General features: G+C 39.1%; 1 protein-coding gene across 6 annotated transcripts in view; it reads left to right on the forward strand.

The window, feature by feature from the left end:
- Positions 1–12,669, forward strand: part of USP6NL (USP6 N-terminal like) — a 141,332-nt gene that overhangs the window by 96,502 nt on the left and 32,161 nt on the right. For all 6 annotated transcript variants that reach the window (XM_068168558.1, XM_068168543.1, XM_068168549.1 and 3 more), the window contains 3 exons: positions 6,621–6,728; positions 9,122–9,231; positions 11,828–11,876. In XM_068168558.1, coding sequence (XP_068024659.1) covers positions 6,621–6,728; positions 9,122–9,231; positions 11,828–11,876 — 267 coding nt within the window. The remainder of the gene's footprint in view (positions 1–6,620; positions 6,729–9,121; positions 9,232–11,827; positions 11,877–12,669) is intronic.

Raw genomic sequence — 12,669 nt, forward strand, 5'->3', positions numbered from 1 at the left:
GTAAAGGTAATTTTTTACCTCATCCTTCTCCATATTCTGGGTAATTAGGTCTCCCATGTACTTTCAGAGAGGGCCTGTGTTTCCCCTAGTCTTCCTTTTATCACCAAAGTACCGATTGGAGGGTTTTTTGTGTGGTTGCCCTTGTTGTCCCTGGCCAGACTTAATTCTGTCATGGCTTTGGCTCTCCTGACCTGATCCCTGGCTGCTCAGATAATTTATTTGTATTCATCCCAGGGTGCCTCTCCGTGCTTCTACCTTCTGTAGGCCTCCTTTTTGTATTTGAGTTTGTACAGGAGCTCCTTGTTCATCCATGCTGCCCTCTGGTGTTTCTGCCTGCATTCCTCTTTGTGTGTGAAACTCCTTGATTCCTTTGTGATTATTTAGGCATCTTTTCAATGGAGTCATCATGATTCTTACAGACACCCGCCTCTGAAGTGTGGAAGTGCCCTGGTGTCTTTGCATGATTTGTATTTGTCAAAACAAAGCTTTCATCTTCCCATCACTCATTTCTTACACAGGAAGTGTCATAGAGCAGTAAAGTTTATGTTTCAGTGTGGTCTTTCTCTAGCTTATTGCTTTTATTTCCTATTTGTATTCTACTGCTTAATAATCCAGGCTGCAATCAACCACTACAGACAGTAAATCCTTCCTGGCTTAGTATGATCATAACTTTAAGGAAAGATTAAATAAAACTGTTATATGTTCTATTCCCATTTGAGTATTTCCACCAAAGTATTTCTGTCATTCACTGTCTACCTTCATCTCTCTGTGATTGAAGTTTCCTAAATTGAGAAGGAAAGAAAGAAGAGAAACAATCAGGATAGCTGGCAATTTCCAGCTGTTCTGGCATTCATACAGAATATTATAATCAAGTCTCCACTTAGTCTGGAGTCTGAACACTGAGCCTTAATGAAGAACCCTCTTTGCATTCCTGAGATTTTTTTGAATGAGATGGAGCAACTCTTGTACATAGACTTCTTCTTCCTTTTATGCGACCCACAGAAGCTGAAGACCCTCTAAAGGCAGCAGCCTTTATAAATACGCTTTCTTTTCATTATAAAGATACTTTCTTGTCAGGCCTCAGATTTTAATTCTTGTGCTTCTCATCACTGATTCTTTTTGAGGTGGCAGAGTCCCTTGCTGCTTGTGCAGCTCTTCTTGACATAACCAAGTTTTATTTTAAGGAAAAATAGTTTTATATCTTGTGGAAGTAAGAATGCCAGTTCACTCTTCAGTTCTCTGTGAAGGTGGCCTTATTTCTTGTCCAGGAATTAATTGGGTTTGTGACCTGGAATGCTTGGAACAGGGGAGGGGTGGGTAGGTTCTATGGTCTTTAGGTTTTTTGCATCAGAGCCATGTTGAATGTTACGGATTTTGGTAATTGAGATGATAGCTAATTTGGAATATTCCATTTATGAGAGGGTTTCCTTTCTGTCTTTTTAATTAATTCTGTATGTTCTCTTGATTCACAGTGGAAAGGTCCAATTTACAGGTCTAATTTATTTCTGCATGAGAAGCTTCTTTTACATAGAATACATAGAATAAACCAGGTTGGAAGAGACCTTCAAGATCATCGCGTCCAACCCAGGTGCTTGAATCCCCAGATGAGATCCCCAGAGATCCCCAGATGAAAGGCCCTCATCTAGTGTCCACTTGTCTTATCTTATTTGGAATCAGCAATATTAAAAATCATTTCAAGAATTTATGACAGCTGTCTTTGGCTGAATATCAGCCTAGATGTGACACAGAACTTAAACCTGTATTTTTATATAAGTTATATTTGTTTGGTTATATCTACAAGAGTAACTTTCCCAATCCCAGATTCCATAATTCCACTCTTTGAATGATACAAATTTTCATGCAACTATTTTCTGAACTCTGAGTTTAAATAATGGTATTTAATTTTGAGCTATTAAGAAAGCCTTAAATTTAAAGAATTTGTTGAAAATACACTCATCATTTCATCATCCCAGAAGTAGAAGAAAAAATGAAGTAGCTTCTTGAATTTTACTTCCTGATTCAGAAAGAGCAGAAGAGATGAGGGTTCTGCAAGCAGCTGGACCCCACCCCAGCGTTTTGTCACTGTGTTTTCAACCTTACATTACATAAGGAGATAAAAGACAGCAGAGGGCAGTAGTATGGTGCTTATGGGAAAGAGTCTCAGTTAACTAATAATCAGTTTGCTAATTTATATTGTCTTTAACTGTTTGAGTAAATACCAGAAATCAATTTTGCTCTGAAGTATGTGTAGATTCTCCTGCTCTTCTTGTGTGTTGTCCCTGCCCTCCTCCCCTGCCTGTTCCTCTCCCACTGTCTCCCCCCCCCCCCCCCCCCCGCCCCCCCCCAAGATGCAGTCCTGCTGTGGAATTTTCACAGAACTGCAGAATCACATAGAATCACAGGGTAGTTGAGGTTGGAAGGCACCACCTGTTCAGGCATGGCCACCTACAAGCCAGATGATCTGGACCATGTTCAAACAGCTTTTGAACATCTGCAGCATGGAGACTCCACAGCCTCCCTGGGTGGTTACCCACACAGTACAGAAGTGTTTCCTGAAGCTCAGAGGGAACCTCCAGTGTTCAGTATGTGCCCGTTGCCTTTGGTCCTGTCACCGGACACCACTGAAAAAAGCCTGTCTCTATGCTATTAACATCCTCTCTTCAGGTATTTATATACGTCAGTGAGATTGCCCTAAGTCTCCTCTTCTCCAGGTTGAACAGTTCGGGCTCATTCACACTTTACTCACAACAGAGATCACAGAATGGTAGGTGTTGGAAAAGACCTCTGGGAATCATCTAGTCCAGTCCTACTTTTACAGCAGGTCCACCTGGAGCAGTTTGCACAGAATTGCATCCAGGTGGGTTTTGAAAAATCTTCAGAGGAGACTCCACAACCTCTGGGCAGCCTGTTCCAGTGCTCTGTCACTGCTGAGCTGGAAATTCCTGTGTTCTGGTTTATGCCCATTACCACTTATCCTATCACTGGGCATCACTGAAAAGTGACTGGCCTCACCCTCTTGACACTGGCATCTATTTCTTTCCTTTTCATAGTTCTCTGGACTATATCCAGCATGTCCATGTCTGTCTTGTACTGAGGAGACCAGAAATGGACACAGCGCTCTGGATGTGGTCTTACTACTCATGAGCAGAGGGGAAGGATCACTTCCTTTTGTGCTAAGCAGCTTTCCAGCTGAGTGGCCCTCAGCCCGTACCAACTGGTAGATGGAGTTGTTCCTCACAAGGTCCAGGTGTTTGCATCTCTCCTTGTTGAATGTCATGAGGTTCATGTCAGCCCATTTCTCCAGCTTGTCTGGGTGGTATCATGACTCTCGGGCATATCAGCCCTGCCTCTTAATTTGCCATTGTATATGAAGTTATTTACCCAAGTTTCCATGTTACCATTTGTGTGATGGAGCCTGTGCCATGAATGGGTCTATGCTTGAGTTAACTGTCTCCTCTATGAGGCAGACTAAGTCTTTAGTCCCACATTCTGCTGTGTCTTTAAGCAGGACCTTGTAATGACTGGGATTCCTGAGAACTTTTTCTCCACCTAAATAAAAGAACAGTTGGAACAGCAGAGAAAGCTGGATATAGACATAAAATGGTTTGCAAGAAGCTCTGAATGTTATTTGGGTTTATCCTGTCAGGTAGAGCAATAATTCTGATCTTAGCTACTGAAAATGTTTGCTTTCCTTCTGTGTTTTTTTTTGTGTTTGGTTTTGGTGGTGGGGTTTTTTTGTTTGTTTGGGTTTGTTTTTTGATTAACTGCAGTGGGCTGATGAAAATGCTCTCTGTCTGTTCCAGTCTTCTTAAAGTTATATTTTCAGACTCATTTTTCAAACTTTTCTTTTAAAAGCTCTTCCACAAATCATTGTTTCAGTTTTTACTTCAAGGGCTCCTTTGGTGTATGACTGTTTCCATCTGGGAATTGCAGAAGATGGAAAAGTTGTAAATGCCCATAGAGTCCTCTGAAACGGATTGTTTTTCTACTTCTATTTTATCTCCTGGGGGGAAAAAAACCCACCACAACAAACAACTAAAACAAATCAACCAAACAAAACCCAACCAACGCAAACAAACAAAACCAACAACCCAACCAGCCAACCAAAAAAACAACAAAAACCCCCAACACCCAACAAAACCACCCCACATGTTGGGTGATTTGAATTTGCTTTAATTGTATTCTACTAGTAAACTATTGTTGCAAAGGCTTACTTCTGGCCTTTGATGTCCACCTGACCTCCTCCCAGAATATTAATTTGCAACAATAGTCTTGAGAATTTATTCTTCAACCTGTTCTTTGCATTAATAAACTTACGGTTGTTGGAAATGTTTGAAAACAAGTTACAAAATAGTCATGGACTGGCAAAAATGTTTCCTATCGAGGTGGTCCGTTGCTGCCTTCCAATACCTGAAGGGATCCTACCGGAGGGCTGGAGAGAGACTTTTCATAAGGGCGTCTAATGATAGGACAAAGGGGAATGGTTTAAAGCTGGTAGATTTAGACTAGGACATATGTCTCTGGAACAGGCTGCCCAGGGAGGTTGTGGATGCCTCCTCCCTGGGGATGTTGAAGGCTAGGGTAGATGAAGCCTTGAGCAGCAGTGACACAGAACACTGCATTTTAAAAATCTTTTATTTTTATTTCCAAGGCCCCAGAACAGATTTTGCAGATTTGGCTCATTCTGCTTTCCAGTGGAAAGGCTAATCCCTTTTGAGAGTGTCTCCAATGCAGTAGGTGTTGTTTGGCTTTCAAAAGATGGAATTCTTCTCTCTTGCAAGGAGCTATCCTTGTGTCTGGGCTGACACACACTGAAATGCTCTGTGTGAGCTGACATCTGGGTATACAGCTGTAGAGAAGGGTGCTCTGTAGCATTGTGTATTGTTCTTTATCCTGCAGAGGAAACCGTACGGCCATAACTGTCATAAAAAGGTGTTGCTGCTTTAGCATTCTTAATAATATTAAAGCAGCAAAGTTTTCTTTACAAAGCATAACATTGTCTTTGTGGGCAGGATTGCTGTTGCTTTTTATACAAATATAAAATTTTTGTTTGAAATGAGGGCAGGAAAGAGAGAGATAACTGTACTTGTGTAAAAGTTACATGTTCTGAAATCCAGATGTGAATCTGAGATATCCCAAACAGCAGAAGGCTTGCAAATTACTGCAGGCAGGGGCTCATTAATCTCCCAAACTGGAGACCTGAAATTTGTGAAAAAAGGAAAAAAAGGATCATTTGAGGAGCATTTTTCTTTTATGCTTTTATCTTATGTTACAAACCTAACTTTAAGGATGTCATAGTTTTATCAACTGAAATTTTTAAGGTCTAACTTTCATTATCGTTTAAATGCAAAGAAATTGTTTGGGGAGGAGTTGTGTGTGTTTTGTTCTCATTTAAACCTAATTGTCTCCCCCTGCCACCATTAAAATAATGATAAAGAATTTCAGGAAGGTTCATATTCTATGGGTTTCCTTTTCTTAAACGTGAACGATGGTAACATTTTCTGGTGTGTCTTTAGAATTACTAGGGTTCACTTGCCCTGAGGCTTTGCTTACTAGTCTGTCTTTTGCTGTTTAGAGGTCTTAGTATTCCTAAATGCTGCAGCATGAAGATAACCAAGGAACACTTTCATCAGTGCTTCTGATTTGTTTTGTTCAAATAAGCCCTGTGAGAACCAAGCTACTGAATGAGAGTGCAAGAGCGGTGACATGTCAGAGGCAAGGCTGATAAATAGTTGATATAATTTTGCTAGTTACTCACAGGTACTGAGTTATCCCCTTCTGACCTGTTTCTAATACAGGCTTTATATATATCAGATAAAAAATATTTCAGGAGTGGGGAATTGAATTTTCTGTTTCATAGCCTAGAATTGTGTGCAGTGCTGGTAGGTTTTTCTGTATTCTCGGAAACTGTAGCTAGAATATCTTTTTATACATTTTTTAATATGCATTTATAAAACTGGTTGCTTGTTTAGAAGTACAATCTGAAATCAGTTTTGGAAATGGCACACGCTGACGATTTTGATGAGCTCGGGTATTTTGCGTGATACACACACACGAGTTTCAGCACACCGTTGCAGTTTTACAAAAAGCAGTTATGCTTTCTTAAAAAAAAAATTAATCTGTAATGTTTAAAGCTTTGTGAAATTGCTGATTGCCTTTCACCACTCCCATTTATAGTTTGTCATTATAGTGAGCTGTGTCTTGTCCTGAAATACTGTGTCGCTAAGAATCTATTTTTTTGCGTCCAAATGATAAGATTTGGAGTAGCGTTTACAATATTTGTAGACCAAGTGCTGCTCAGCAGAAGTGGTTGATAGGCCTTATTAGGTGCTGAACTCCTGGCTGGTAAGCATCGCCTGCACAGAGTGGTATTTTGGCTTTTGTGACCATTTTGTTCCCTGTACCCCTGCTGATTCTGTTACAGAGGTCCCAGATGGTATCACTGGGCACTTCCAGTCCCTCAAAAAATGCTGGAACACTTTGTCTCCTGCAGGTCAAGCCTTTACTAGGATGATTGGTATAACCACAGGTTTTTTTTCATTGGCATGGTGTGTGTCACTGTTCCCTTTGTTCAGTGTTGCAGATTATACTGCATTTTATCTTTTCTTTTCTTTTCACAGTTTCATAGAAGAATTTATAAAGGAATCCCACTACAGTTCAGAGGGCAAGTCTGGTCTTTACTACTTGATGTCCCTAAAATGAAAGAAGAAATGAAAGACTTTTATACAGTGAGTTTATAGAATTTCCATTAATATTAATTAAAAAAAAAAGCAGATAGTAAGATTACAGGCTTTATTAATCTTTTATTGTCATACAGTGATCTAAAAAAGCCAAGTGGATTAGAAATGGAATTGCATTCTGCTGCTTGTTTTAGCCAGGAAAAAAGCTGTGTGTTGAAAAGCATTTTCCCATCTTATTTTTGGGTTTTGGCTCTGTAATTCATATAATTAATTTGGTCTTCCTTCTATTTCTTTTCTTCTCCTCATATACTTGCAAAAGCCCTCCTAAAAGCAAAGCAAACCAAAATAAAAATGCCTGTTGTGGTAAGAAGACAGAAACCTTTTTTATTAAAGTCTATTTTTTCTGTGGGTGTGAATACAGCTGATGTCCATCAGACATAAACTTCAGACTTAAGAGTGGAGAGTAAACTTCATATGCAGACTGGCAAGTGAGGCAAAGGGGGAAAGGAATCCTTCAACATTGTCTTTTCCTCTCTGTGTGTCCCTAAAGGATTGTAGGGAGAATTTAGGTAACAGAAAAGCAATTCGATATCATGGAGTGTATAAATTTTGTCCCACAGAAATTTAAATGTTCGCTCTTTTAAAAAGAAATCATGTCCAGAGTTTCAGGGGAATGCCTTGCTTATTTGACTTTGGTATTTTCTGATAGAGCTTTTTGGGACCTGAGACTTTGTGTCTTGAGTAGACAAAGAATCTTGGATGGTCATGAAAGAAGGCTGATGTTTGCATTGATGTCACCTAAGTTTTAATGTCTTCTTCCTGAATTATTTATTGCTCTTTAGTCTGACAGGCTGCTCTTTCTGACTATTATATTTAGTGTAACTGTGTAATTAAGACGGGTGGCAGATCCCAAAGAGATAAAACAGAGTTCTTACTGAATAATGTAGTTGCGGGAAAGAAAAGTGAGTAAAGTATAATCTTCAGAAATTATTAACGCCATCTAGTGCTCAGTGCACTTCACTTACAGAAGTAGAGAGTTCCTTCCAGCATTGTCCTAGCTTGTTTGTTTGAGACAAGCTCATTTTACAGCTCTCCATTTCCCATTTCCTGAGGTGATATTAACAGTCCTCATTACAAGCATCACTTACAAATTGCACACCTTAAAATTAGAAGGAAAATATCTGCTTGTGCTGTAGGTCAAAGAGCTTCTTTCAATTCTCTGTGCAGGGCAATTACTGATTGTTAATCTTCTGTCCTTTCCATTTCTCAGACTCTAAGTACCCTTTCTTTTCTCTCACACTGCAGGCTTCCATGATAGCAAGGACTCAAGGTGCTTCTTTTCCCATATTTCAGTAAAGCATAGGCTCTGGGTCCTTATGCTATCTTAAAACTATAAATTTTCACTTGTTTTCTGTTTGTTAGACAAATCATTCTGTCTCTTAGTACTTTATACTGGAAAAAAAGCTGAGGTTGCGGATAGCGTTGAGCCAGTTGTTGTGCTGTGAACTGGTTCAGAGACTTACAGGTAATTTATGATATGCCTGAAGCATCTGGTTGTATTCAACAGTCTGAGAAGAGGTGACTCTTCCCTATTCAATGCTTACATTTTGGTTATTGTTGTCTTTAAACCTGTTTATTTTCTTGCAAACAGAATCTGTAGAGTTTTGCCTTTTGACTGTCTGTGGTATTTTCTGATAATGCCTACTCCTGAACTATTTTGAAAATAATGTGTTGAAACCAGTTGGAAATTTCTTGTAAACTCAATTTTTAGGGACAGAAGTGAGAATGAATGAATGAATGTCAAGAGAAAGGTATTGAAAGTGTGAAAAATAAGGTGGAAATCTAACCTGTGCAGGCTTCCCAAGTATTCAGTTGCAAAACTGGATTTAATTATAAAACATTAAAGCAAGTGTTGAAGTAGAGGTATTCTTCCACTAAATGCAATCAGAACAGAAAGACAGAGAAGATGACTAGAGAAATGCCCATTATCTATACTTCCATAATAACTGGCAGCTATGTAGCTATTAATTCTGCTTAGAGAAAAAGGAAGGAAAGGTATGAAAACCACACTAAATCATTTGCTAAAAGTCCAGTCTGCTGCACTTGCATCTCAGGTTCACGTTCCTGCGTAGTAAAATTCACTCTTTGTCTTTTTCCAGTGATGTGCCTGCCTGGGAAATAGCAGTTAGAAATGTGAAATGCTGAAACATAGTCTTGATTATGGGTGTCACAAAAATGTGTGCTATGGGTTTGATCTCTACTGTGTGAATGTGTCTGATGTTAGAATTTGTATATTCTGAGTTTGGACATTAAAATTATTGTCTTGTGAAGTGCTATTCTGTCTTAGGTGTTTTAAATCATGAGGTGGCAAATACTTCTATACAGGTGTAGGGTCAGGCAGATTCACAATTTCAAACTTCTGTTCTTTACTGTTTTCCCAGAAATTGAAGTGTCAAGCACGAGGGTCTTCACCGGATATTAGGCAAATTGATCTTGATGTAAATCGAACCTACAGAGATCACATAATGTTTCGAGACAGATACGGCGTGAAGTAAGTAAATTTAAAGGCTTTGTTTTGCTTGTTTTTAAAACTGGCTTCTGATCTGCCTCAAGCCTCTTCAGCTTCTGCAGGCACACTGCAGGCTTCAGACTTTCAAAGCAGGATTGGCTATGGGCACTTCCAACCTACTAGTTTTTCCTCAGTGTGAGGTGGTCAGTAGCATTCCGAAGAAAACCATTTCTAACTGTTCTCGTCTTGTTTCATATGTAATAACAATAGTCTCAGATATTATAAATATGAAAGCATGGGAATTCCAAGGCAGTAGGAATGAAGATTTATTAATCCTTTCATTTAACTGGATATTTGCAAAACCAAAATTATGCTTTGCATCTTTAATAACTCTTTCCTTTCCAGATATTTCAACCTTTCATTTGGATTTTGTAGTCCTCTTCTAGTATCTAATTCAGAACCAAATAAAGAAGCATTTTGTATGTGAGCATTTAGTTATTTACAAATGTAGGCCTTAATGCTTTTGGATTTCTTCAGTATTTTTTTTAACGAATTGGATGACAAATATTTGGCAGCTGTCATCTTTAAAAATGCTTAATAGTGAAATAAGTGGCAATGCAAACAAGCAGTGTTATTGCTAGCTTGCAGCATCAGCACCCTGCTGAGATGAAGTGAGTATTTTTTTTGTTCTGTGACTGTATTAATTTTTAAATCTCCTTTTCTTTCCAAGGCAGATTCTACATCGGTCTGCTGTTTTCAAAAAGCAATACTCAGAGCTGTGGACTTTAATGTGACAATAAACCAAACATTTTTCTCATATTGTTATTCAAAGTATTTTGTGGGCAAATTCTGAATATGGGGAGTTTCCCTGATGGCTGCAACATGGCATGGAGTACAAAGCCAAAATTCCCAAGCTGAGAGCTTTTCTGTGCAGCCACGCTAGTTGAGATACATTTATGTAGAGCTGTGTGCACTTGAGCTCGTGTGCCTCGCCTGTCAGTAGTACTGACACAGCACCATGCTCAAGTGACTGTGTGGCTGCTGGGCCTCAGTTTGTTTTTAGATGTTTGCGGAAGCTCCCTACCTCGTCTGTTTGGGATTAACACCAGCAGAGCCACTTCCAGTCCGTGTAGCTGTGTTGTTAAGCATACCCTCAGAGCCCACAGGAAAGCCTCTGCCTGCATAAAGCGATTTCACACTTGGAATAGGTCTTGGAATTGCTGTACATATATTTTGCATTTTCAGTTATGCCTTCATGAAAAAGTCAGAAATCATTTCATATAGTAAAGAAATAAAGTCCCCTGTGTAAATGAATAATTTGACTTTTAAGTAGACTGTCTGTTTTTGAGAGTTCATTCTTTTATAGGTCTTTAGTGGTATCATTTAGTGTAAATAGTACTAAAATTGCCATTTTTTGATGTATCTTCCTGTGAATGGGAGAGAGCTCTTACATTCAGTTTCATGTGGTCAGCTGAAGACATAGAAGGTTCCCATGTATGTTTGGGGCCTTTGAGTTTATTCTTGTAAAATAAGACTGCATCGTAGTATCTAGTACTTTAGGTTACACTTCCCTTTGGGTACTGAAGAATGGCTAAGCTTCAGTTCTGCAGGAAGACAAATAAAAATGCCATCATCTACATGTTTTGGTAAAATTTTCCGAGTATGAATCCTCTTCCCAAAGAAATCATGCAGCCTTTTTCTTATGCCTTTTTTTTAACCTGCAAGTGTTTTTTCTATACATTCGATGAGTGACAGGCAAAAGAAAAAGGACAGTAGGTAAAACTCATCAGTTAAATTTTAGCAGCTTCAGTTGTAGATGAAAATAGGCATTGAGGTTTCCAAATTATCTCCCCAACAAAGCACAAAAAGTAGGTATGAGTTTAAAAATTCATGATCAGAGCTTTCCACCATTACTTTGATAATTCAGCTTGAGAAGAGCAGAGTTCTGTTTTGATGGGGTTTGGGGGGTTTGGTGGTGGGTTTTTTTGATCTCACTACCTTAATATAATCTTCATAAGTTAGACTGCTTTTGCAGAAAGTAAAGGTCTTATACAAAGCTCTCTGTAACTCTAACTCTGAAGTACATGGAGATCAGTTCACTCTGGAGGGCTGAGCACAGGATGCCAAGTCAGAATTGATACTGTTTTACTTCAGTTTGACCCTAGCAACCACTAAAGCAGCCACTGAGTGCCAAGATTAAGACACCTCTGTGGCTGCTTTGTGTATTTCAGCACTTCTACATCTCTGTTTGGAATTAGTAACAGCTGCTGGTGTCTGCAAGCACAAAAATCAGGTCTGGGGTGTTTAAAGCTTGGCATTCAGAGTAAATCAGTGTTGAAATGTAGCCCATCCTATGTTTCATTTTACCTTACTGTAAAAATGGTGATCTGACTCTCTTGTCTTCTCAAAGTGTTTTTTCTGTACTTTTTTGAAACATGTCAACATACAAAGCATCAGAAAATTTCAAAATATAAGTTGACTTTTAAATCAGAAGTGCCTGTCATTGTAAAGAGTACTTTGTCTGGTTCTTAAACTGGGGAAACAGGTTTTCAAAACATAGGGTCGCTGCTTTTATGTTTGTGTCTTTTTACAAAAGACAATATTATAGTGTTTTCCTTTTCTGCTTTTATCTCTCCAGGCAGCAATCTTTATTCCATGTTTTAGCTGCATATTCCATATATAATACGGTAAGTTGTGTACCCTTCACACTTAAGTAGGGTTTCTTTGAGCTTGTCATAAGATAATAACCTGCAATACTGTATCTTCTTTCTCCCTAAAAGAAGGTTCAAAGAAACATTTCAGAGACCTTTGGAATTGCACAGAAACAAATTATTTCATACAATGCCTTGGGTTGGAAGGAACCTCCCAGGGTCATCTCGTCCAAACCCTGTGCAGTGAGCAGGGACATCCTCCATTGGATCAGGTTGCTCAGAGCCTTATCCAGCCTAACCTTGAATATCTCCAGGGATGGGTCCTCAATTACCTCCCTGAGCAAACCACCCTCATGGTAAAGAACTTGTTCCTAACATCAAATCTAAATCTACTATTTTCTAATTTCAAACCATTGCCCCTCATCCTGTCACTTGTAGGCCCCGTTCAGGTAGTGGAAGGCCACTGGTTTTGAGCTGAAGTTAAAAAAAAGCATCTTGCTTATAAGTATCTTATTGGACAGACTGAACTACAAGTTGACGGAAACCAAGTATTGTGTCTAATCAGAAAAGTGAGTTTGATTTGTGCTGTCCTGGAGTTTTATACTAATATTTCCCCTTTCCCCTCCTCCCCACCTCCCTGTTATAGTCTGTATCTCCCATTCTTTTGAGTGGTGGGAAGGAAAAACCACTGCAGAAAGATGCATGTTGGAGTAAATGGAAATATTTCATAACCTGGAGGGTTCTAACAAACAGAAAATTGTTTTAAAGATTGCAGCTTCTGTAGTTAACCCTCAGTCTTGGCTGCAGTCCTGGGTGAGGATTGCTTAGA

Source organism: Melanerpes formicivorus, unplaced genomic scaffold, assembly GCF_026170545.1.
Source record: "Melanerpes formicivorus ecotype bairdi unplaced genomic scaffold, bMelFor1.0.p_v2 SCAF_3, whole genome shotgun sequence".
Lineage (NCBI taxonomy): Eukaryota > Metazoa > Chordata > Aves > Piciformes > Picidae > Melanerpes > Melanerpes formicivorus.